The sequence below is a fragment of the Balaenoptera borealis genome (assembly GCF_965194805.1).
Source record: "Balaenoptera borealis genome assembly, chromosome: 15".
Classification (NCBI taxonomy): domain Eukaryota; kingdom Metazoa; phylum Chordata; class Mammalia; order Artiodactyla; family Balaenopteridae; genus Balaenoptera; species Balaenoptera borealis.
This window is the reverse complement of record NC_138871.1, coordinates 56,004,350-56,025,473: the sequence shown is the minus strand read 5'-3', so window position 1 is coordinate 56,025,473 and position 21,124 is coordinate 56,004,350. Positions and strand designations below refer to the sequence as shown.

General features: G+C 37.8%; 2 protein-coding genes across 5 annotated transcripts in view; one reads left to right on the top strand and one right to left on the bottom strand.

Moving 5' to 3' along the window:
* The window catches only part of PLEKHH2 (pleckstrin homology, MyTH4 and FERM domain containing H2), a 123,086-nt gene that overhangs the window by 27,603 nt on the left and 74,359 nt on the right, over positions 1-21,124 (top strand). The window lies entirely within an intron of this gene.
* Positions 14,361-21,124, bottom strand: C1GALT1C1L (C1GALT1 specific chaperone 1 like). Its single transcript, XM_082358342.1, is given in 4 exon segments — positions 14,361-18,064; positions 18,067-18,245; positions 18,248-18,360; positions 18,362-21,124. Coding segments are annotated over 4 exon segments (639 nt in total). The 5' UTR covers positions 18,469-21,124; the 3' UTR covers positions 14,361-17,824.

Sequence of the window (21,124 nt, the reverse complement as noted above, 5' to 3'; positions counted from 1 at the left end):
AGGGTTCCCTCTTCTCTACACCCTCTCCAGCATTTATTTGTAGGGTTTTTAATGATAGCCGTTCTGACTGGTGATAACTCATTGTGGTTTTGATTTACATTTCTCTAATAATTAGCAGTGTTGAGCATCTTTTCATGTGCCTGTTTGGCCATCTGTATGTCTCCCTTGGAGAAATATCTATTTAGGTCTCTGCCCATTTTTTGATTGGGTTGTTCGGTTTTTTTGATATTGAATTGTATGAGCTGTGTATATTTTGGAAATTACTGGGTTATATATATATATATATATTTTTTAACTTTATTAATTTATTTATTTTTATTTATTTATTTTTGGCTGCATTGGGTCTTTGTTGCTGCATGCAGGCTCTTTCTAGCTGCAGCAAGCGGGGGTCACCCCTCGTTGCGGTGCACGTACTCTTCACTGCGGTGGCTTCTCCTGTTGTGTAGCACGGGCTTCAGGTGCGTGGGCTTCAGTAGTTCTGGCGCACGGGCTCAGTAGTTGTGGCTCGTGGGTCTAGAGCGCAGGCTCAGTAGTTATGGCACACGGGCTTAGTTGTTCCGCGGCATGTGGGATCTTCCCAGACCAGCACTCGAACCCGTGTCCCCCGCGTTGGTAGGCAGACTCCCAACCACTGCGCCACCAGGGAAGTCCCATTATCATATGATTTTTATCCTTCATTTTGTTAATGTGATGTATCACATGGACTGATTTGTGGATGTTGAATCATCCATGCATCCCTAGAATAAATCCCACTTGATCGTAGTGTATGATCCTTTTAATGTATTGTTGAATTTGGTTTGTTAATATTTTGTTGAGGATTTTTGCATCTGTGTTCATCAGGGACATTGGCCTATAATTTTCTTTTCTTGTGACATCCTAGTTTGGTTTTGGTATCAGGATAATGCTGGCCTTGTAAAATGCGTTTGGAAGAGTTCCTTCCTCTTCTGTTTTTTAAGAGTTTGAGAAGGATTGGTATTAATTCTTTGAATGCTTGGTAGAATTCACCAGTGAAGCCATCTGGTCCTGGACTTTTGTTTGTTGGGAGAGTTTTGATTACTGATTCAGTCTCCTTACTAGTAATCCATCTGTTCAGATTTTCTTTTTCATCATAATTCAATATTTGTAGGCTGTATGTTTCTACAAATTTATCCATTTCTTCTAGGTTGCTCTATTTTTTGGCATGTAATTTTTCATAGTAGTCTCTTATGATTCTTTGTATTTCTGTGGTATCAGTGGTAATATCTCCTCTTTCATTTCTGATTTTATTTATTTGAGTCCTCTTGTTTTCTTGGTGAGTCTAGCTATAGGTTTGTCAGTTTTCTTTATCTTTTCAAAGAATCAACTCTTAAGTATATTGATCTTTTCTACTGTCTTTTTAGTCTCCAATTTATTTCTCCTCTAATCTTTGTTATTTCTTTCCTTTTATTAATTTTGGACTTTGTTCCTCTTTTTCTAGTTCCTTGAGGTGTAGGTTGTTTATTTGAGACTTTTCTTCTTTCTTGAAGTAGACATTTATTGCTGTGAACATCCCTCGTAGACTTGCTTTTGCGGCATCCCATGGATTTTGGTATGTTACATGTCCATTTTCATTTACTCCAGGTATTTTTTTATTTCTCTTTTGATTTTTTTCTTTGGCCCATTTGGTTTTCAGTAGCATGTTGTTTAATCTCCACGTATTTGTGAATTTTTTCAGTTTTCATGTAATCAATTTCTGTTTTCATGTTACTGTGGTTAGAAAAGATGCTTGATGTGATTTCAACCCTCTTAAATTTATTAAGACTGATTTTATCACCTAACATATAGCCTCTTTAAATGTATCTGAAATCACAATAAATGTGTTATTTCTATATATCATATTGATGAACTTTTCATTATCTCGCTGTTCCCATGCTTTTTTTCCTCTCTGATGCTTTGGAAGCTATGGACTGAATTTCTGTTCTTTTAAGTGATTGTCCTTAACTCTTTTTTTTAAAGAAGGCCAGCAAAAATACTTTATATTGTAACAATAAAACTTGAAACCGAATGTATCAAGGAAACATTAGGGAGTTGGTGATAATTACAAACAAACAAACAAAATCTCTATATAAGGTGGCATTGTGGTAGGGGGTTGGTGAAGGAAAGGATGGAAACCAATAGCAATGGAGAGCTGAGCATCAAAACAGGAACTGCTGAAACTGTTAGGATGGCCAGCACTGATTTTTCTTTAGAGAGCACTCTTTAGAGAATGAGCATTTTCTAGAACTTAAAAAACAGCACCTTCAATTTAAGCTTTCAGTCAAGCTCTTGGAATTTAGGTAATTATTTAGCATTGAAGATGCTAGAAGGTGTTAAATGTGTAAGTCCAGTATAAGCCATAAAATGGGAGAATGTCAGGCAACCAGAAAGACGTCAATTGCCCCATCTTTCCTAAAGAGAACTAGTGGTTTTTCCAACATAATCATGAAACTGCCTACTTTGAAAGCCTGAGGTGGTGTGGGGATACATTGGGATAGGGTGTGATGGAATCACATTTTGGGTAGAAATATTAATACAACTGAAGGAAATATTTCACCTTGGAGAATAATTTAGCCCTCAACATCTCCTTAGTCTGCCATGGCTTTGCAACAGCAGCAGACTTTTAATTTGTAATATATATAAATGTGTTTTCATAAAAAGAAGAAATATAAGTATAAATATGTTTTAAAGGCTAGACCCAAAATGGCACGATGTCACTTCCACTGCATTCTGTGTGTTAAGGCAGGTCACAAAGCCATCACAGAGTCAAGAAAAGGGACAGGAGACCTCACCTCTCAGTGAGAGAAGTGACATGTACTTACAGGGAGGAAAGGAATTGATGGTGGCCATTTTGGGTGGCTGTCTAACCCTAATCAGTCACTTTAATTCACTCAGACTCTTGCATTCCAACTTGTGTCCTTGCTTCCTCACATTACAGGTGAACTCACAAAAGTCAATAATGACCTCTTAACTAGCATATATTTACATATATTATTTAATCACACTGCATTTCATTTACATGTATCTTTCAGTATGTCATTTACATATTTTTAAAAACTTTTTATTAAAGAAGTTTTCAAACATACAGAAATGAGCAGAATATTATAATGGACTCCAGGTACACATCACCCAGCTTTAATGGTTATTAACTCAGGACCAATCCTGTTTCACCTATACCCTGACCTACTTCTCCTCTCCTGTTATGTTGAAGCAAAGCCTCAATATATTATTTAATCCATCTATGTATATTTTTAATGAATATATGGTATCTCTTTAAATATTTACACAATCCCCTGTTTGGGGACATTCATGGCTTTTATTTTTATCATTCAAATTATAACACCACAACTGCTACCACGTATTTCTAATTAATGAAACACCAACAGCTCTTTCACATCACTTTTACATTTTTTTTGTTTTTTATCCTCATAACTTCCTGTCAGGTAGGTAGAATAGGTTATATTATCCCTATTTTAATAGGGAATTAAGAAGAATTTTAGAGCCCAATGCCAAATTGTTGGTAAATAGTAGAATTAGAACTAGAACCCAGTGTCTTAAATCTATAGTTTGTTCATTTTCAACTAAACCTTGCTAACTTAAAGTTATTCATAAAATACGGTAGAAATACACAGCTTTAAATTTTTCTGTATAAATATTCATTGAACACCTATTAAGTATTAGATACTATGCTGGACACTTTCCTGTTTAATTGTCACATAAATAGTATGAGATAAGTGTTATCTCACTTTACAGGTAAAGAATGCAGACTCAGGGAGGTAAATGTCTTACCCATCATTACACAGCTTATAAGTAGTGGAATCTGGATTCTGATTTAGGTCTTCCTGCCTCCAAGTTCAGTGCTCTTTCCACTTTTCCCTATATTCATATTTCAAGGACTATCCCTTTTAAATTAAAGCAGAAATACTTTTTGGACATATCCTTTTAATTAACTCACTGTATTCAAAGGCATATCCATATAATTTTCACGTCCAGCAAATTCAGTTTATTTGTAACCTTATATACCAAGTCCTATGAAATGCTGTGTGTGTGTAATGCTTTTTATAGTAGAAAAATCATTTTTTGTAAGGTTATTTCTTGCTGGCAAGCTTTTAGAATTTTACTGAGTGACTGGTATGTGCAAAGATATGGTGTTACGGAGGATATAAAGGGTACTCACACATGAAATATGTCTTCAAGCAACTTACAGTGTAGTTGTGAAAATAGTACAGGTAGAAAGTAAATGCCATAGGAACAGAAAAAAAAGTTATTTGACAGTAGTAAAAATAATGCTGCTATCCTTCATACAGGCATAGTGCTTTACAGATGTCATTTCATTCAATAATTTATAATATATTGAATACCTCTTATGTATAAAGAGCTGTATCAGGGTATGTAACAGTGAGGCAAAAAGACAAGGCTTCTGCCCTCACTGTTGTCACTAAAAAGCAAACACTTCAGAAAGAGAAATCTGACAAGGTATTTGTATAGTCCTTGTCTTAGTCCCTTCAGGCTGCTATAACAAAATGTCACAAACTGGGTGCTTATAAACAGCGGAAATTTATTTCTCACAGTTTTGGAGGCTGGAAATCTGAGATCAGGGCACCAGCAACATTGGGTGAGGGTACTTTCCTGGGTTGCAGACTTATCATTATATCCTCACTCGGCAGAAGGACTCAGGGAGCTCTGTGGGATCTAGGGCACTAATCTCATTTGTGAGGGCCCAGCTCTCATGACCCAGTCACCTTCCAAAGGTCCCACCTTCTTTTTTTTTTTTTAATCAGTCATCAATTTTATACACATTAGTGTATACATGTCAATCCCAATCGCCCAATTCAGCACAACACCATCCCCACCCCACCGCGGTTTTCCCCCTTGGTGTCCATATGTTTGTTCTCTACATCTGTGTCTCAACTTCTGCCCTGCAAACTGGTTCATCTGTATCATTCTTCTACGTTCCACATACATGCGTTAATATACAATATTTGTTTTTCTCTTTCTGACTTACTTCACTCTGTATGATAGTCTCTAGATCCATCCACGTCTCAACAAATGACTCAATTTCGTTCCTTTTTAAGGCTGAGTAATATTCCATTCTATATATGTACCACAACTTCTTTATCCATTCGTCTGTCAATGGACATTTAGGTTGCTTCCATGACCTGGCTATTGTAAATAGTGCTGCAATGAAAATTGGGGTGCATGTGTCTTTTTGAACTACGGTTTTCTCTGGGTATATGGCCAGTAGTGGGATTGCTGGTTCATATGGTAATTCTATTTTTAGTTTTTTAAGGAACCTCCATATTGTTCTCCATAGTGGCTGTATCAATTTATATTCCCACCAACAGTGCAAGAAGGTTCCCTTTTCTCCACACCCTCTCCAGCATTTGTTGTTCATAGATTTTCTGATGATGCCCATTCTAACTGGTGTGAGGTGATACCTCATTGTAGTTTTGATTTACATTTCTCTAATAATTAGTGATGTTGAGCAGCTTTTCATGTGCTTCTTGGCCATCTGTATGTCCTCTTTGGGGAAATGTCTATTTAGGTCTTCTGCCCATTTTTGGATTGGGTTGTTTGTTTCTTTAATATTGAGCTGAATGAGCTGTTTATATATTTTGGAGATTAATCCTTTGTCCATTGATTCGTTTGCAAATATTTTCTCCCATTCTGAGGGTTGTCTTTTCGTCTTGTTTATGGTTTCCTTTGCTGTGCAAAAGCTTTGAAGTTTCATTAGGTCCCATTTGTTTGTTTTTGTTTTTATTTCCATTACTCTAGGAGGTGGATCAAAAAAGATCTTGCTGTGATTTATGTCAAAGTGTTCTTCCTATGTTTTCCTCTAAGAGTTTTATAGTGTCCGGTCTTACATTTAGATCTGTAATCCATTTTGAGTTTATTTTTGTGTATGGTGTTAGGGAGTATTCTAATTTCATTCTTTTACATGTAGATGTCCAGTTTTCCCAGCACAACTTATTGAAGAGACTGTCTTTTCTCCATTGTATATCTTTGCCTCCTTTTTCATACATTAGTTGACCATAGGTGCGTGGGTTTATCTCTGGGCTTTCTATCTTGTTCCATTGATCTATGTTTCTGTTTTTGTGCCAGTACCATATTGTCTTGATTACTGTAGCTTTGTAGTATAGTCTGAAGTCAGGGAGTCTGATTCCTCCAGCTCCGTTTTTTTCCCTCAAGACTGCTTTGGCTATTCGGGGTCTTTTGTGTCTCCATACAAATTTTAAGATGATTTGTTCTAGTTCCGTAAAAATGCCATTGGTAATTTGATAGGGATCACATTGAATCTGTAGATTGCTTTGGGTAGTATAGTCATTTTCACAATATTGATTCTTCCAATCCAAGAACATGGTATATCTCTCCATCTGTTGATATCATCTTTAATTGCTTTCATCAGTGTCTTATAGTTTTCTGCATACAGGCCTTTTGTCTCCCTAGGTAGGTTTATTCCTAGGTATTTTATTCTTTTTGTTGCAATGGTAAATGGGAGTGTTTCCATAATTTCTCTTTCAGATTTTTCATCATTAGTGTATAGGAATGCAAGAGATTTCTGTGCATTAATTTTGTATCCTGCAACATTACCAAATTCATTGATTACCTCTAGTAGTTTTCTGGTGGCATTTTTAGGATTCTCTGTATAATATCATGTCATCTGCAAACAGTGACAGTTTTACTTCTTGTTTTCCAATTTATATTCCTTTTATTTCTTTTTCTTCTCTGATTGCCATGGCTAGGACTTCCAAAACTATGTTGAATAATAGTGGCAAGAGTGGACATCCTTGTCTTGTTCCTGATCTTAGAAGAAATGCTTTCAGTTTTTCACCATTGAGAATGATGTTTGCTGTGGGTTTGTCGTATATGGTCTTTATTTTGTTGAGGTAGGTTCCCTCTATGCCCACTTTCTGGAGAGTTTTTACCATAAATGGGTGTTGAATTTTGTCAAAAGCTTTTTCTGCATCTATTGAGATGATCATATGGTTTTTATTCTTCAATTTGTTAATATGGTGTATCACATTGATTGATTTGCATATATTGAAGAATCCTTGCATCCCTGGGATAAATCCCACTTGATTGTGGTGTATGATCCTTTTGATGTGTTGTTGGATTCTGTTTGCTAGTATTTTGTTGAGGATTTTTGCATCTATATTCATCAGTGATATTGGTCTGTAATTTTCTTTTTTCATAGTATCTTTGTCTGGTTTTGGAGTCAGGGTGATGGTGGCCTCATAGAATGAGTTTGGGAGTGTTCCTTCCTCTCCAATTTTTTGGAAGAGTTTGAGAAGGATGGGTGTTAGCTCTTCTCTAAATGTTTGATAGAATTCACCTGTGAAGCCATCTGGTCCTGGACTTTTGTATGTTGGAAGATTTTTAATCACAGTTTCAATTTCATTACTTGTGATTGGTCTGTTCATATTTTCTGTTTCTTCCTGGTTCAGTCTTGGAAGGTTATACCTTTCTAAGAATTTGTCCATTTCTTCCAGGTTGTCCATTTTATTGGCATAGAGTTGCTTGTAGTAGCCTCTTAGAATGCTTTGTATTTCTGCAGTGTCTGTTGTAACTTCTCCTTTTTCATTTCTAATTTTATTGATTTGATTTGAGTCCTCTCCCTCTTTTTCTTGATGAGTCTGGCTAATGGCTTATCAATTTGGTTTATCTTCTCAAAGAACCAGCTTTTAGTTTTATTGATCTTTGCTATTGTTTTCTTTGTTTCTATTTCCTTTATTTCCACTCTGATCTTTATGATTTCTTTCCTTCTGCTAACTTTGGGTTTTGTTTGTTCTTCTTTCTCTAGTTCCTTTAGGTGTAAGGTTAGATTGTTTACTTGAGATTTTTCTTGTTTCTTTAGGTAGGCTTGTATAGCTATAAACTTCCCTCTTAGAACTGCTTTTGCTGCATCCCGTAGGTTTTGGATCATCGTGTTTTCTTTGTCATTTGTCTCTAGGTATTTTTTGATTTCCTCTTTGATTTCTTCAGTGATCTCTTGGTTATTTAGTAACGTATTGTTTAGCCTCCATGTGTTTGTCTTTTTTACGTTTTTTTCCCTGTAATTCATTTCTAATCTCATAGCGTTGTGGTCAGAAAAGATGCTTGATATGATTTCAATTTTCTTAAATTTACTGAGGCTTGATTTGTGACCCAAGATGTGATCTATCCTGGAGAATGTTCCGTGCGCACTTGAGAAGAAAGTGTAATCTGCTGTTTTTGGATGGAATGTCCTATAAATATCAATTAAATCTATCTGGTTTATTGTGTTATTTAAAGCTTCTGTTTCCTTATTTATTTTCATTTTGGATGATCTGTCCATTGGTGTAAGTGAGGTGTTAAAGTCCCCCACTATTATTGTGTTACTGTCGATTTCCTCTTTTATAGCTGTTAGCAGTTGCCTTATGTATTGAGGTGTTCCTCTGTTGGGTGCATATATATTTATAATTGTTATATCTTCTTCTTGGATTGATCCCTTGATCATTATGTAGTGTCCTTCCTTGTCTCTTGTAACATTCTTTATTTTAAAGTCTATTTTATCTGATATGAGTATAGCTACTCCAGCTTTCTTTTGATTTCCACTTGCATGGAATATCTTTTTCCATCCCCTCATTTTCAGTCTGTATGTGTCCTTAGGTCTGAAGTGGGTCTCTTGTAGACAGCATATATATGGGTCTTGTTTTTGTATCCATTCAGCAAGCCTCTTTCTTTTGGTTGGAGCATTTAATCCATTCACGTTTAAGGTAATTATCGATATGTATGTTCCTATGACCATTTTCTTAATTGTTTTGGGTTTGTTTTTGTAGGTCCTTTTCTTCTCTTGTGTTTCCCACTTAGAGAAGTTCCTTTAGCATTTGTTGTAGAGCTGGTTTGGTGGTGCTGAATTCTCTTAGCTTTTGCTTGTCTGTAAAGCTTTTGATTTCTCCATCAAATCTAAGTGAGATCCTTGCCGGGTAGAGTAATCTTGGTTGTAGGTTCTTCCCTTTCATCACTTTAAGTATATCATGCCACTCCCTTCTGGCTTGTAGAGTTTCTGCTGAGAAATCAGCTGTTAACCTTATGGGAGTTCCCTTGTATGTTATTTGTCATTTTTCCCTTGCTGCTTTCAATAATTTTTCTTTGTCTTTAATTTTTGCCAATTTGATTACTATGTGTCTCGGCGTGTTTCTCCTTGGGTTTATCCTGTATGGGACTCTCTGCGCTTCCTGGACTTGGGTGGCTATTTCCTTTCCCATGTTAGGGAAGTTTTCAACTATAATCTCTTCAAATATTTTCTCTGGTCCTTTCTCTCTCTCTTCTCCTTCTGGGACCCCTATAATGCGAATGTTGTTGTGTTTAATGTTGTCCCAGAGGTCTCTTAGGCTGTCTTCATTTCTTTTCATTCTTTTTTCTTTAGTCTGTTCCGCAGCAGTGAATTCCACCATTCTGTCTTCCAGGTCACTTATCCGTTCTTCTGCCTCAGTTATTCTACTATTGATTCCTTCTAGTGTAGTTTTCATTTCAGTTATTGTATTGTTTATCTCTGTTTGTTTGTTCTTTAATTCTTCTAGGTCTTTGTTAAACATTTCTTGCATCTTCTCGATCTTTGCCTTCATTCTTTTTCCGAGGTCCTGGATCATCTTCACTCTCATTATTCTGAATTCTTTTTCTGGAAGGTTGCCTATCTCCACTTCATTTAGTTGTTTTTCTGGGGTTTTATTTTGTTCCTTCATCTGGTATATAGCCCTCTGCCTTTTCATCTTGTCTGTCTTTCTGTGAATGTGGTTTTTGTTCCACAGGCTTCAGGATTGTAGTTTTTCTTACTTCTGCTGTCTGCCCTCTGGTGGTTGAGGCTATCTAGGAGGCTTGATGGGAGGCTCTCTAAACAAGATAATTTTTAAAACTGCTAGTATGGATGGTCTCCTGCACAGGCGGGGGGTGGCTGTGGCTCACCGTGGGGACAAGGAAACTGGCAGCAGAAATTCTGGGAAGTACTCCTTGGCGTGAGCCCTCCCAGAGTCTGTCATTAGCCCCACCAAACACCCCAGGCAGCGGTCCCACCTTCTAACACCATTATTTTGGGTGTTAGAATTCCAGCATGTGAAACTGGGGGAACACAGACAAAAAAAGTCTAAAGAATAAAATTTCATATAAATACCATATCTTTAAAAAATTGAAGTACAGTTGATTTACAATGTTGTGTTAATTTCAGGTGTTACAGCAAAGTGATTCAGATATATATATATACATACACATACACACACACGTATATATATATTCTTTTTCAGATTCTTTTCCACTATAGGTTATTACAAGATATTGAATATAGTTCCCTGTGCTATACAGTGGGTCCTTGTTTTTTTATCTGTTTTATATATAGTAGTGTGCATCTGTTAATCTCAAACTCCTAATTCTAAATACCATCTTAATTAGATATGGGTGAGACTCAAGGTATGATTCATTCTAAGAAAATTCCCCCCAGCTGTGATTCCGTGAAATCAAACAAATTATGTGCTTCCAAAATACAGTGATGGGACAGGTATAGAATGGACATTTCATTTCAAAAGGGAGAAATAGGAGAGAAAGAAGGGGTAACAGGTTCCAAGTAAGTCCAAAACCCCAGAAGACAAACAACATTAAATCTTAAAGCTTGAGAACAATCTTCTTTAATTAGATGTTCTGTTCTGTGGTGCAGCGGTCTTACCTTCCAGACCCACCTGAGGCATGGTATGGGGGTGGTCTCGCCCTCTGGACACACTGGGATGTGCTCGTCTCCCATGGCTTTATTGGGTGTAGCCACACAGCAGCTCTCACGGGTTGCAATTGCATGCTGGTGGTTCTACCAGTCTGGGGCCCCAAGGGTGGCCTGATGGCTTCACTGGCACTGCCCTGGTAGTGGCTCCCTTCAGTGACCTTGCCCTCAAGTGACCCTCTGCTTGGGTTGTGGGCCCATGGCTCCAGGTTGCTTCATCTTTCTAAATCTAGGTGGAGGTAGCCATGCCCCTGTGGCTCTGCTGGGCAGGATAGAGCCCCCATAGCTTTGGGCAGTACCACTTTGATTTAGGCAGAGGTCGGTCATCTGGCCTGTTGAAACCCAGGCAGTAACCCCACCCATCTACCACGTTTTGAAACTGAGGAGGCAGCCCTAATGATCTCTCTCTCTTTTTTTTTTTTTAATTTTTATTGGAGTATAGTTGATTTGTAGTGCTGTGTTAGTTTCTGCTGTACAGCAAAGTGAATCAGTTATACATATACATATATCCACTCTTCTTTAGATTCTTTTCCCATATAGTCATTACAGAGTATTGAGTAGAGTTCCCTGTGCTATACAATAGGTCCTTATTAGTTATCTATTTTATATATAGTAGTGTGTACATGTCAATCCCAATCTCCCAGTTTATCCCTCTCCCCCTTCCTTCCCAGTAACCGTAAGTTTGTTTTCTACATCTGTGACTATACTTTGTAAATTAGTTCATTTGTACCTTGTTTTAGATTCCACATATAAGCGATATCATATGATATTTGTCTGTCTCTGACTTACTTCACTTAGTATGATAATCTCTAGGTCCATCCATGTTGCTGCAAATGGCATTATTTCATTCTTTTTATGGCTGATTAATATTTCATTGTATATATGTACCACATCTTCTTTATCCATTCCTCTGTTGATGGACACTTAGGTTGCTTCCATGTCTTGACTAATGTAAACAGTGCTGCAGTGAACATTGGGGTGCATGTATCCTTTTGGATTATGGTTTTCTCCAGATGTATGCCCAGTAGTGGGATTGCTGGATCATATGGTAGTTCTATTTTTAGTTTTTTAAGGAACCTCCATACTGTTCTCCATAGTGGTTATGTCAATTTACATTCCCACCAACAGTGCAAGAGGGTTCCCTTTTCTCCACACCCTCTCCAGCATTTATTGTTTGTAGACTTTATGATGGTGGCCATTCTGACCTGTGTGAGGTGATACCTTATTGTAGTTTTGATTCACATTTCTCTGATGATGAGTGATGTTGAACATCTTTTCATGTGCTTCTTGGCCATCTGTATGTCTTCTTTGGAGAAATGTCTATTTAGATCTTCTGCCCATTTATTGATTGTGTTCGTTTTTTTGACATAGAGCTGCATGAGCTGTTTGTATATTTTGGAGATTAATTCCTTGTTAGTTGCTTCCTTTGCAAATAGTTTTTCCCATTCTGTGGGTTGTCTTTTCATTTTGTTTATGGTTTCCTTTGCTGTGCAGAAGCTTTTAACTTTACTTAGGTCCGATTTGTTTATTTTATTTTTTATTTTACTTTTTAAATTTATTTTATTTATTTTTGACTGTGTTGGGTCTTCGTTGCTGCATGCAGGCTTTCTCTAGTTGCGGCTAGTGGGGGCTACTCTTCATTGCGGTGTGTGGGCTTCTCACTGCAGTGGCTTCTCTTGTTGCGGAGCACAGGCTCTAGGCGTGCAGGCTTCAGTAGTTGTGGCGCGTGGGCTCAGTAGTTGTGGCTCGCGGGCTCTAGAGCACAGGCTCAGTAGTTGTGGCACACAGGCTTAGTTGCTCTGTGGCATGTGGGATCTTCCTGGACCAGGGCTCAAAACTGTGTTCCCTGCATTGGCAGGTGGGTTCTTAACCACTGAGCCACCAGTTAAGCCCCTATTTCTGTTTTTATTTTCGTTACTGTAGGAGGTGGATCAAAAAAGATATTGCTGCGATTAATGTCAAAGAATGTTCTGCCTCTGTTTTCCTCTAAGAGTTTTATAGTGTCTGGCCTTACATTTAGGTCTTTGATCCATTTCGAGTTTACTTTTTCTTTTTAAATTATTTATTTATTTATTTATTTTTGGCTGCGTTGGGTCTTCATTGCTGTACTTGGGCTTTCTCCAGTTGCGGCGAGCGGGGGCTACTCTTTGTTGCAGTGCGTGGGCTTCTCATTGCGGTGGCTTCTCTTGTTGCAGAGCACGGGCTCTAGTTGTGTGGGCTTCAGTAGTTGTGGCACGCGGGCTCAGTAGTTGTGGCTCGCAGGCTCTAGAGCACAGGCTCACGGGCTCTAGAGTGCAGGGTCAGTAGTTGTGGCGCATTGAGTTTACTTTTGTGTATGGTGTTAGAGAGTGTTCTAATTTCATTTTTTACATGTAGCTGTCCAATTTTCCCAACACCACTTATTGAAGAGACTGTCTTTTTCTCCATTGTACACTCTTGCTTCCTTTGTCAGAGATTAATTGACCATAGGTGCGTGAGTTTATTTCTGGGCTTTCTGTCCTGTCCCATTGATCTATGTGTCTGTTTTTGTGCCAGTACCATACTGTTTTGATTACTGTAGCCTTGTAGTATAGTGTGAAGTCAGGGAGTGTGATTCTTTCAGCTCTGTTTTTCTTTCTCAGGATTGCTTTGACTATTCAGGGTTTTTTGTGTTTCTATATAAATTTTAGAATTTTTTGTTCTAGTTTTGTGAAAAATGCCATTGGTAATTTGATAATGATTGCATTGAATCTGTAGATTGCTTTGGGTAGTATGGTTATTTTGACAATATTGATTCTTCCAATCCAAGAACATGCTATATCCTTCCATCTGTTTGTGTCATCTCTGGTTTCTTTCATCAGCATCTTATAGTTTTCAGAGTAGAGGTCTTTTGTCTCCTTAAGTAGGTTTATTCCTAGGTATTATATTCTTTATGATGTGATTTTCCTTGATTTCTCTTTCAGATCATTCATTGTTAGTGTTTACAAATGCAAGAGATTTCTGTGTATTAATTTTATATCCTGCAACTTTACCAAGTTCATTGATGAGCTCTAGTAGTTTTCTGGTAGCATCTTTAGGATTTTCTATGTATAGTATCATGTCATCTGCAAACAGTGAAAGTTTTACTTCTTCTTTTCCAATTTGGATTCCTTTTATTTCTTTTTCTTTTCTGATTATCATGGCTAGGACTTCCAAAGCTATGTTGAATAAAAGTGGTGACAATGGACATCCTTGCCTTGTTCCTGATGTTAGAGGGAATGCTTTCAGCTTTTCACCATTGAGAACGATGTTAGCTGTGGAGCCCTGATGATCTCTGAATTACGTTTATGGTCCTTCTTTCCTTGTCTTTAACAATAGCCTGTGTTCACAGCCATATAGTCCTGTCCTGTAAAATCTAAGTCCAACAGCCTTCCTCATTCCTTCTTCTTCAGTTCAAATGGACTGTTCTCCTGCTGGGGCAGCTGATTCAGTCTGTGGTTCAAACCCATACTAATCTCTTAATCACAAGGTGGCTTGGCCACACCCTGTTCTCTCTGGAACAAGCTTTCTCATTTCTTTCAATATGGATAGGCCGAAAATTTTCCGTTTCTGCATCCTATTTGGTTAACAATTCCATCTCTAAGTCATTCTCTCTTTTCATATTTTACTGTAAACATTCAAAAAGAACCAGGCCGGGACTTCCCTGGTGGTGCAGTGGTTGGGAGTCCGCCTGCCGATGCGGGGGACACGAGTTCGAGCCCTGGTCTGGGAGGATCCCACATGCCGCGGAGCAACTGGGCCCGTGCGCCACAACTACTGAGCCTGCGCTCTAGATCCCGCGAGCCACAACTACTGAGCCCGTGCACCACAACTACTAAAGCCCGCGTGCCTAGAGCCTGCGCTCTGCAACAAGGGAAGCCACCGCAATGAGAAGCCCATGCAGCACAACGAAGAGTAGCCCCCGCTCACCGCAACTAGAGAAAGCCCCTGTGCAGCAACGAAGACCCAATGCAGCCAAAAATAATTAAATAAAATAAATTAAAAAAAAAAAAAAAAAAAAAAGAACCAGGCCACTCCTTAAACACTTGGCTTAGAAATTTCCTCAGCTGTATATCCAATTTCATCACTCACAAGTTCTCCTTTCCACAAAACACTAGGACATGAACACAGTTCAGCAAAGCTCTTTACCCCTTTATAACAAGGATCGCTTTTCCTGCAGTTTCCAATAACATGTTCCTCATGTCCGTCTGAGACCTTAACAGAACAGCCTTTACCATCCGTCATTTCTACCAACATTCTGTTCACAATCCTTAGGTATACTCTCCAAGAAGATTGAGGCTTTCTCTATAGCTTTCCTGTTCTCCTTCTGAGCTCTCACCAGAATTGCTTTTAATGGTTCGTTCATGGCAATGTAGGTTTTTTCTACTATGCACCTTAGAATTCTCCCAGTCTCTTTCTGTTACCCAGTTCCAAAGTTGCTTCCGCATTTTTAGATATTTGTTACAGAGGCACTGCACTCTCAGTACCAATTTTCTGTCTTAGTCTGTTCGGGTTGCTATAACAAAATACAACAGACTCTGTAGTTTGCAAACAATAGAAATCTATTTCACCCAGTTCTGGAGGCTGGAAGTCTGATACCAGGATTCCAGCAAGATCAGGTTAGGGCCCTCTTCTGAGTTGTAGACTTCCTGTATTTTCACCTGGCAGAAGGGGCTAGGAGCTCTGTGCGATCTCTATTATAAAAGCCCTAATCCCATTCATGAGCGGTCCACCCTCAGGATTTAATCACCATTACATTGGGCACTAGGATTCCAACATGTGAATTTTGGGGGGACACAAACATTCAGATCAGAGTGGTCCTCTTGAGAAACTATTAAATCTTTCTAAAAATTATTATTATTAAAACTTTGTCTTTTTAGAGCAGCTTAGGGTTCACAGAAAAATTGGGTGGAGGATACAAATTTCTTGTATAGTCCCTGCCCCCACACATGTATAGCCTTCCCCATTATTAACATCCCCCACCAGAATGGTACATGTTACAAATTGTTGACCCTACGTAGACACATCATTGTCACTCCAAGTTCATAGTTTCACTCTTGGTGTTGTACATTCCATGGGCTTGGACAATGTCTAATGACATGTATCCATCATTATAGTATCATACAGAGCATTTCCACAGCCCTAAAAACCTTCTGTGCTCTTTTTTATTCATCCCTCCCCCACCCCAATCCCTGGCAACCACTGATCTCTTTATTGTCTCCATAGTTTTACAGAATGTTATATAGTTGGAATCATACTTTATGTAGCCTTTTCAGATTGGTTTCTTTCAGTTAATAATATGTATTTAAGTTTCCTCCATGCCTTTTCATAGCTTAATAGCTTATTTCCTTTTAGCCCTAAATAATATTTCATTGTCTGGATATACCACAGTTTATCCAGTCATCTACTGAAGGCCATCTTGGTGGCTTCCAAGTTTTGGCAATTATGAATAAAACTGCTATTAATATCTGTGTGCAAGTTTTTTTTTAAGATTTTTTAAAAATTAATTAATTATTTATTTTTGGCTGCGTTGGGTCTCCGTTGCTGCACACGGGCTTTCTCTAGTTGAGGCAAGTGGGGACTACTCTTTGTTGTGGTGCGTGGGCTTCTCATTGCGGTGGCTTCTCTTGCTGTGGAGCATGGGCTCTAGGCACATGGGCTTCAGTAGTTGTGGCACATGGGCTCAGTAGTTGTGGCTTGCGGGCTCTGGAGCACAGGCTCAGTAGTTGTGGCACATGGGCTTAGTTGCTCTGTGGCATGTGGGATATTACTGGACCACGGGTCGAACCCTTGTCCCCTGCATTGGCAGGCAGATTCTTAACCACTGCACCACCAGGGATGTCCCTGTATGCAAGTTTTTATGTGAACATAAGTTTTCAACTCCTTTGGGTAAATACCAAGGAGCACACTTGCTGGATAGTATGGTAAGAGTATGTTTAATTTTATAAGAAACCATAAAAATGTCTTCCAAAGTGGCTATACCATTTTGCATTCCCATGAGCAATGAATGAGAGTTCCTGTTGCTCCACATTCTTGCTAGCATTTCGTGTTGTCAATGTTCTGGATTTTGGCCATTCTAATAGGTATGTCAGTCTTTTTCTTTTTACTAGCAAAATTTTACAGAGCAGCAATCTGTGAATTTTCCTGACAATCTCAAAAATATTCAAAATTGAGGCTAAGGCTGCACAAGTGCAAAAGTTCCCCTGAAAACACAATGTAGTTGCATTGCAGAGGTGATGATTGTTAGCATATTGTCAGTAGTGAAAGAATGTGGTGTTGGCATGTGCATGCCAGTTAGTTTTTTGGATAAGGAATATCCTAGACAGGAGACACAATGCTTGTCCAACTGCTTGACATAATGCTGCAGTTTGTAACAATGACTCAATAAAATGCTTTGCGACAACAATACTTGCTTATTAAACATTTGAAATATCTTCACAAAAATTAAAGGTGACATGATGTCCAGTGAATGCACTTGGGAAGTATCTATTTACGTATCCAAATATTTGAAACCTCTTCCAGAATCTAGATCCCTGCAGTAAACCTCCTTTTAAAAAATGCTGCCATGTGGACAGGAAGTTAAATTGCCATATATGGTGATAATGGAATGTTTTACATTTTTATTATCCAATAGAAATATAAAGTAAGACACATACGTAATTTAAAAATTTCTTAAATAGATAAAAGAAAGCTAAAAAGAAATCTTCCATTAAATAAAAGAAAGATAAAAAAAAAAAAATCTTCCATAGGGAATTCCCTGGCAGTCCAGTGTTTAGGACTTAGCACTTTCACTGCCGGGCCCGGGTTCAATCCCTGGTCAAGGAACTAAGATCCCACAAGCCGCACGGCACAGCCAAAATAAATAAATAAATAAAAGAATGCTAAAAATTTCTAACAACATTAATAAACTGTAAAAGAAACAGGTGACATTAATTTTAATGTTATATTTTATTTAATGCAACATATCCAAAATATTATCATTTCATTGTTGAGTCAGTATGAACAATTACTGAGATTTTTATACTTTTTGTACTAGGTTTTCAAATAATATTATTGAATGGAGTGTGTATTTTATACTTATGCTACATGTCAATTTGGACTAGCCACATTTCAAGCACTCTTGGACAACACAGTCCTATTATTTCCCAACCCTCTGTCATTTTCTGAACCATTTGAAGGTAAGAAAATCAGTGTGTCATTGAAATAATGTCCAAATGCCCTGAGCTGGTACACACCATCCATCATTACTATCATCTTTTCGGGAGTCAGTCCATTAAAAGTAATAGCCATATCTGAACAGCAGGCTTCTACTACTTGCTGAGGGTTACTAGACATTGTCTCTTGAATAAGACATGCAGTAGTTTTGTATTTATAAATAGAGTTCTTCCTTTGGAATCCTCTGCATTTTCTGCAAGAACTCCTGCATATTTCAGGCAGACTGCCAGTTGCATATCTTCAGATAACTTCCAAATCACACTTTGATCTGCATACTTTTCAGACTTATTCAGAAGTCTGTTAAGTCTTTTCATAGCTCTATACTTAAAACAATTCCTTCTCCCATAGTCACGTATTCAGGGTCACCAGATGTTATAGTGTGGCCCAGATAAAAAGGTTGTGATGCATCCCTAGTAAACAGAAGATACTTTGTTTTCAATGACAGTAAATGTAGTGGGATGTGCAAGAAAGAACCAGTTGTAGTTGTTGCCGTGCTTCCCAAAGACATATTTGTACCTCTTCCTCATCTGTGTCCACATGTCATTTTTTATCTTAAACAAACCATCATTTTCAGTATTCTAGTGCTCTGTTTTGTCACAGGGTTTGGTCTGAGTCTCTTTCAGTACAGCCCAATAATACTCATCATTGGGTTCTACAAGGATGGTAGAGTAAATACAGATACTTTTACTCAGCTCCATGCATTCCACTTCTGAAATGTTTAAGAAATCTTTTGTGTTAGGTGGGCGAAGGTGATGGTGCTCATGGTCTTGAGTTTTACCTGTGTCGAATGGTAATTCGCCCAAACATAGTTATCAAAACACAGCAAATTCTCCCAACCAGTGTACCCTTAAAAAATGATACAGTACACTCATAACAGAAACCATCTTTCAGACATTGAGAACAGCGCACACCTCAGTTGGGGTCCCTGTCACCCAGGCGGTCCAGAGCGGGCAGCTCCCTGCTGGGCTGTTGTAGCTGCAGGAGGCTGCTTCTCTGTGGTTTTCGAGAAGGGGGCGGGTCTGGCATGTCGGCTATGGGGGTGGTACCCAGGGTGCTGTGAGTTTGAGATGCTCTGGAAGTTAAGGGCGTCTGGGAATATCAGCCAACAATAAAATTGATAATGAACACAGATTGAGCCACAGACGGCTCTAAGTGTTGACCAGACTTCAATACTCAGTAAAAAATAATTCAAAATTTAGTTTTACATCCTGGTTGTGTATGATGTTAACTTGCATTTTTAAGACATTTGTTTATTTTACTTATAATATTCATTTTACTATTTTACCTTAACTCTCCAAACTTATTTTTATTCCCACCCTCTAAAATCTCCAAACTTTCTCTTCTCCACAGAACTTTTAAAATATACCCAGATATTTTTCCATTCTCTGTGCTGTATGCTTTTGTGGATGTGTGTGTTTAATCGGAGTATCTTCTATACTCTTTCCATCAGGATCTGTAAGAATTAAAACTCCTCAGTTGTGACTTAAACATACCACCTATGGAGCTCATGAGAATACACCACTTTCTGATATCACTGGGACTTTTTTTTTCTATATTAAGCCTGTGTCAATGTATCTTTTGTTTTTTTTTCTTCTTTTTAAGAATTCTTATTATTTATTTTTTATTGAAGTATAGTTGATTTACAATGTTGTGTTAGTTTCAGGTGTACAGCAAAGTGATTCCATATATATATATATATATATACATATATATACATATATATACATATATGTATATATATATTCTTTTTCAGATTCTTTTCCCATATAGGTTATTACAAAATATCGAGTATAGTTCCCTGTGCTATACAGTAGGTCCTTGTTGTTTATTTTATATATAGTAATGTGTATATGTTACTCCCAATTTCCTAATTTATCCCTCCACTGCTCATTGGAAAATTTTTTTTTAACATCTTTATTGGAGTATAATTGCTTTACAATGGTGTGTTAGTTTCTGCTTTATAACAAAGTGAATCAGCTATACATATATATATATATATCCCCATATCTCTTCCCTCTTGCGTCTCCCTTCCTCCCACCCTCCCCATCCCACCCCTCTAGGTGGTCACAAAGCACCGAGCTGATCTCCCTGTGCTATGCTGCTGCTTCCCACTAGCTATCGGTTTTACATTTGGTAGTGTATATATGTCCATGCCACTCTCTCACTTTGTCCCAGCTTACCCTTCCCCCTCCCCGTGTCCTCAAGTCCATTCTCTAGTAGGTCTGCATCTTTATTCCCATCCTGCCCCTAGGTTCATCATGACCATTTTTTTTTTTTAGATTCCATATATATGTGTTAGCATACGGTATTTGTTTTTCTCTTTCTGACTTACTTCACTCTGTATGACAGACTCTAGGTCTATCCCTCTCACTACAGATAACTCAATTTTGTTTCTCTTTATGGCTGAGTAATATTCCATTGTATATATGTGCCACATCTTCTTTATCCATTCGACTGTTGATGGACACTTAGGTTGCTTCCATGTCCTGGCTATTGTAAATAGAGCTGCAATGAACACTGTGGTACATGACTCTTCTTGAATTATGGTTTTCTTAGAGTATATGCCCAGTAGTGGGATTGTTGGGTCATATGGTAGTTGTATTTTTAGTTTTTTAAGGAACCTCCGTACTGTTCTCCGTAGTGGCTGTATCAATTTACATTCCCACCAACAGTGCAAGAGGGTTCCCTTTTTTCCACACCCTCTCCAGCATTTATTGTTTGTAGATTTTTTGATGATGGCCATTGTGACTGGTGTGAGATGATATCTCATTGTAGTTTTGATTTGCATTTCTCTAATGATAAGTGATGTTGAGCATTCTTTCATGTGTTTGTTGGCAATCTGTATATCTTCTTTGGAGAAATGTCTATTTTTGATCAACAAATGAAATATGACATTTGAGGTCTTACTATTCTCTTAGATTTAATTTCTTGTTCTTAATATGTGTTAACCAGTGATTTCTAACATATAGTCCAGTGAAGAAAATTCTATTGATGAATACTCACGTAGTATATATTACATTGTATTAAAAGTATCAAACCTTTGGTATTTTGTTTGATCCATTTTTAAATATGCCCTGAAAGAGCTTTTAATGTGCTAAATTGTATGCAATTCATCTTCACTGAAGTACTTTAAATGTTCTTAAAGAATTACAAAAGGGAAATATGAATTTTTCTATTTTTTATATCTTTTCTCAC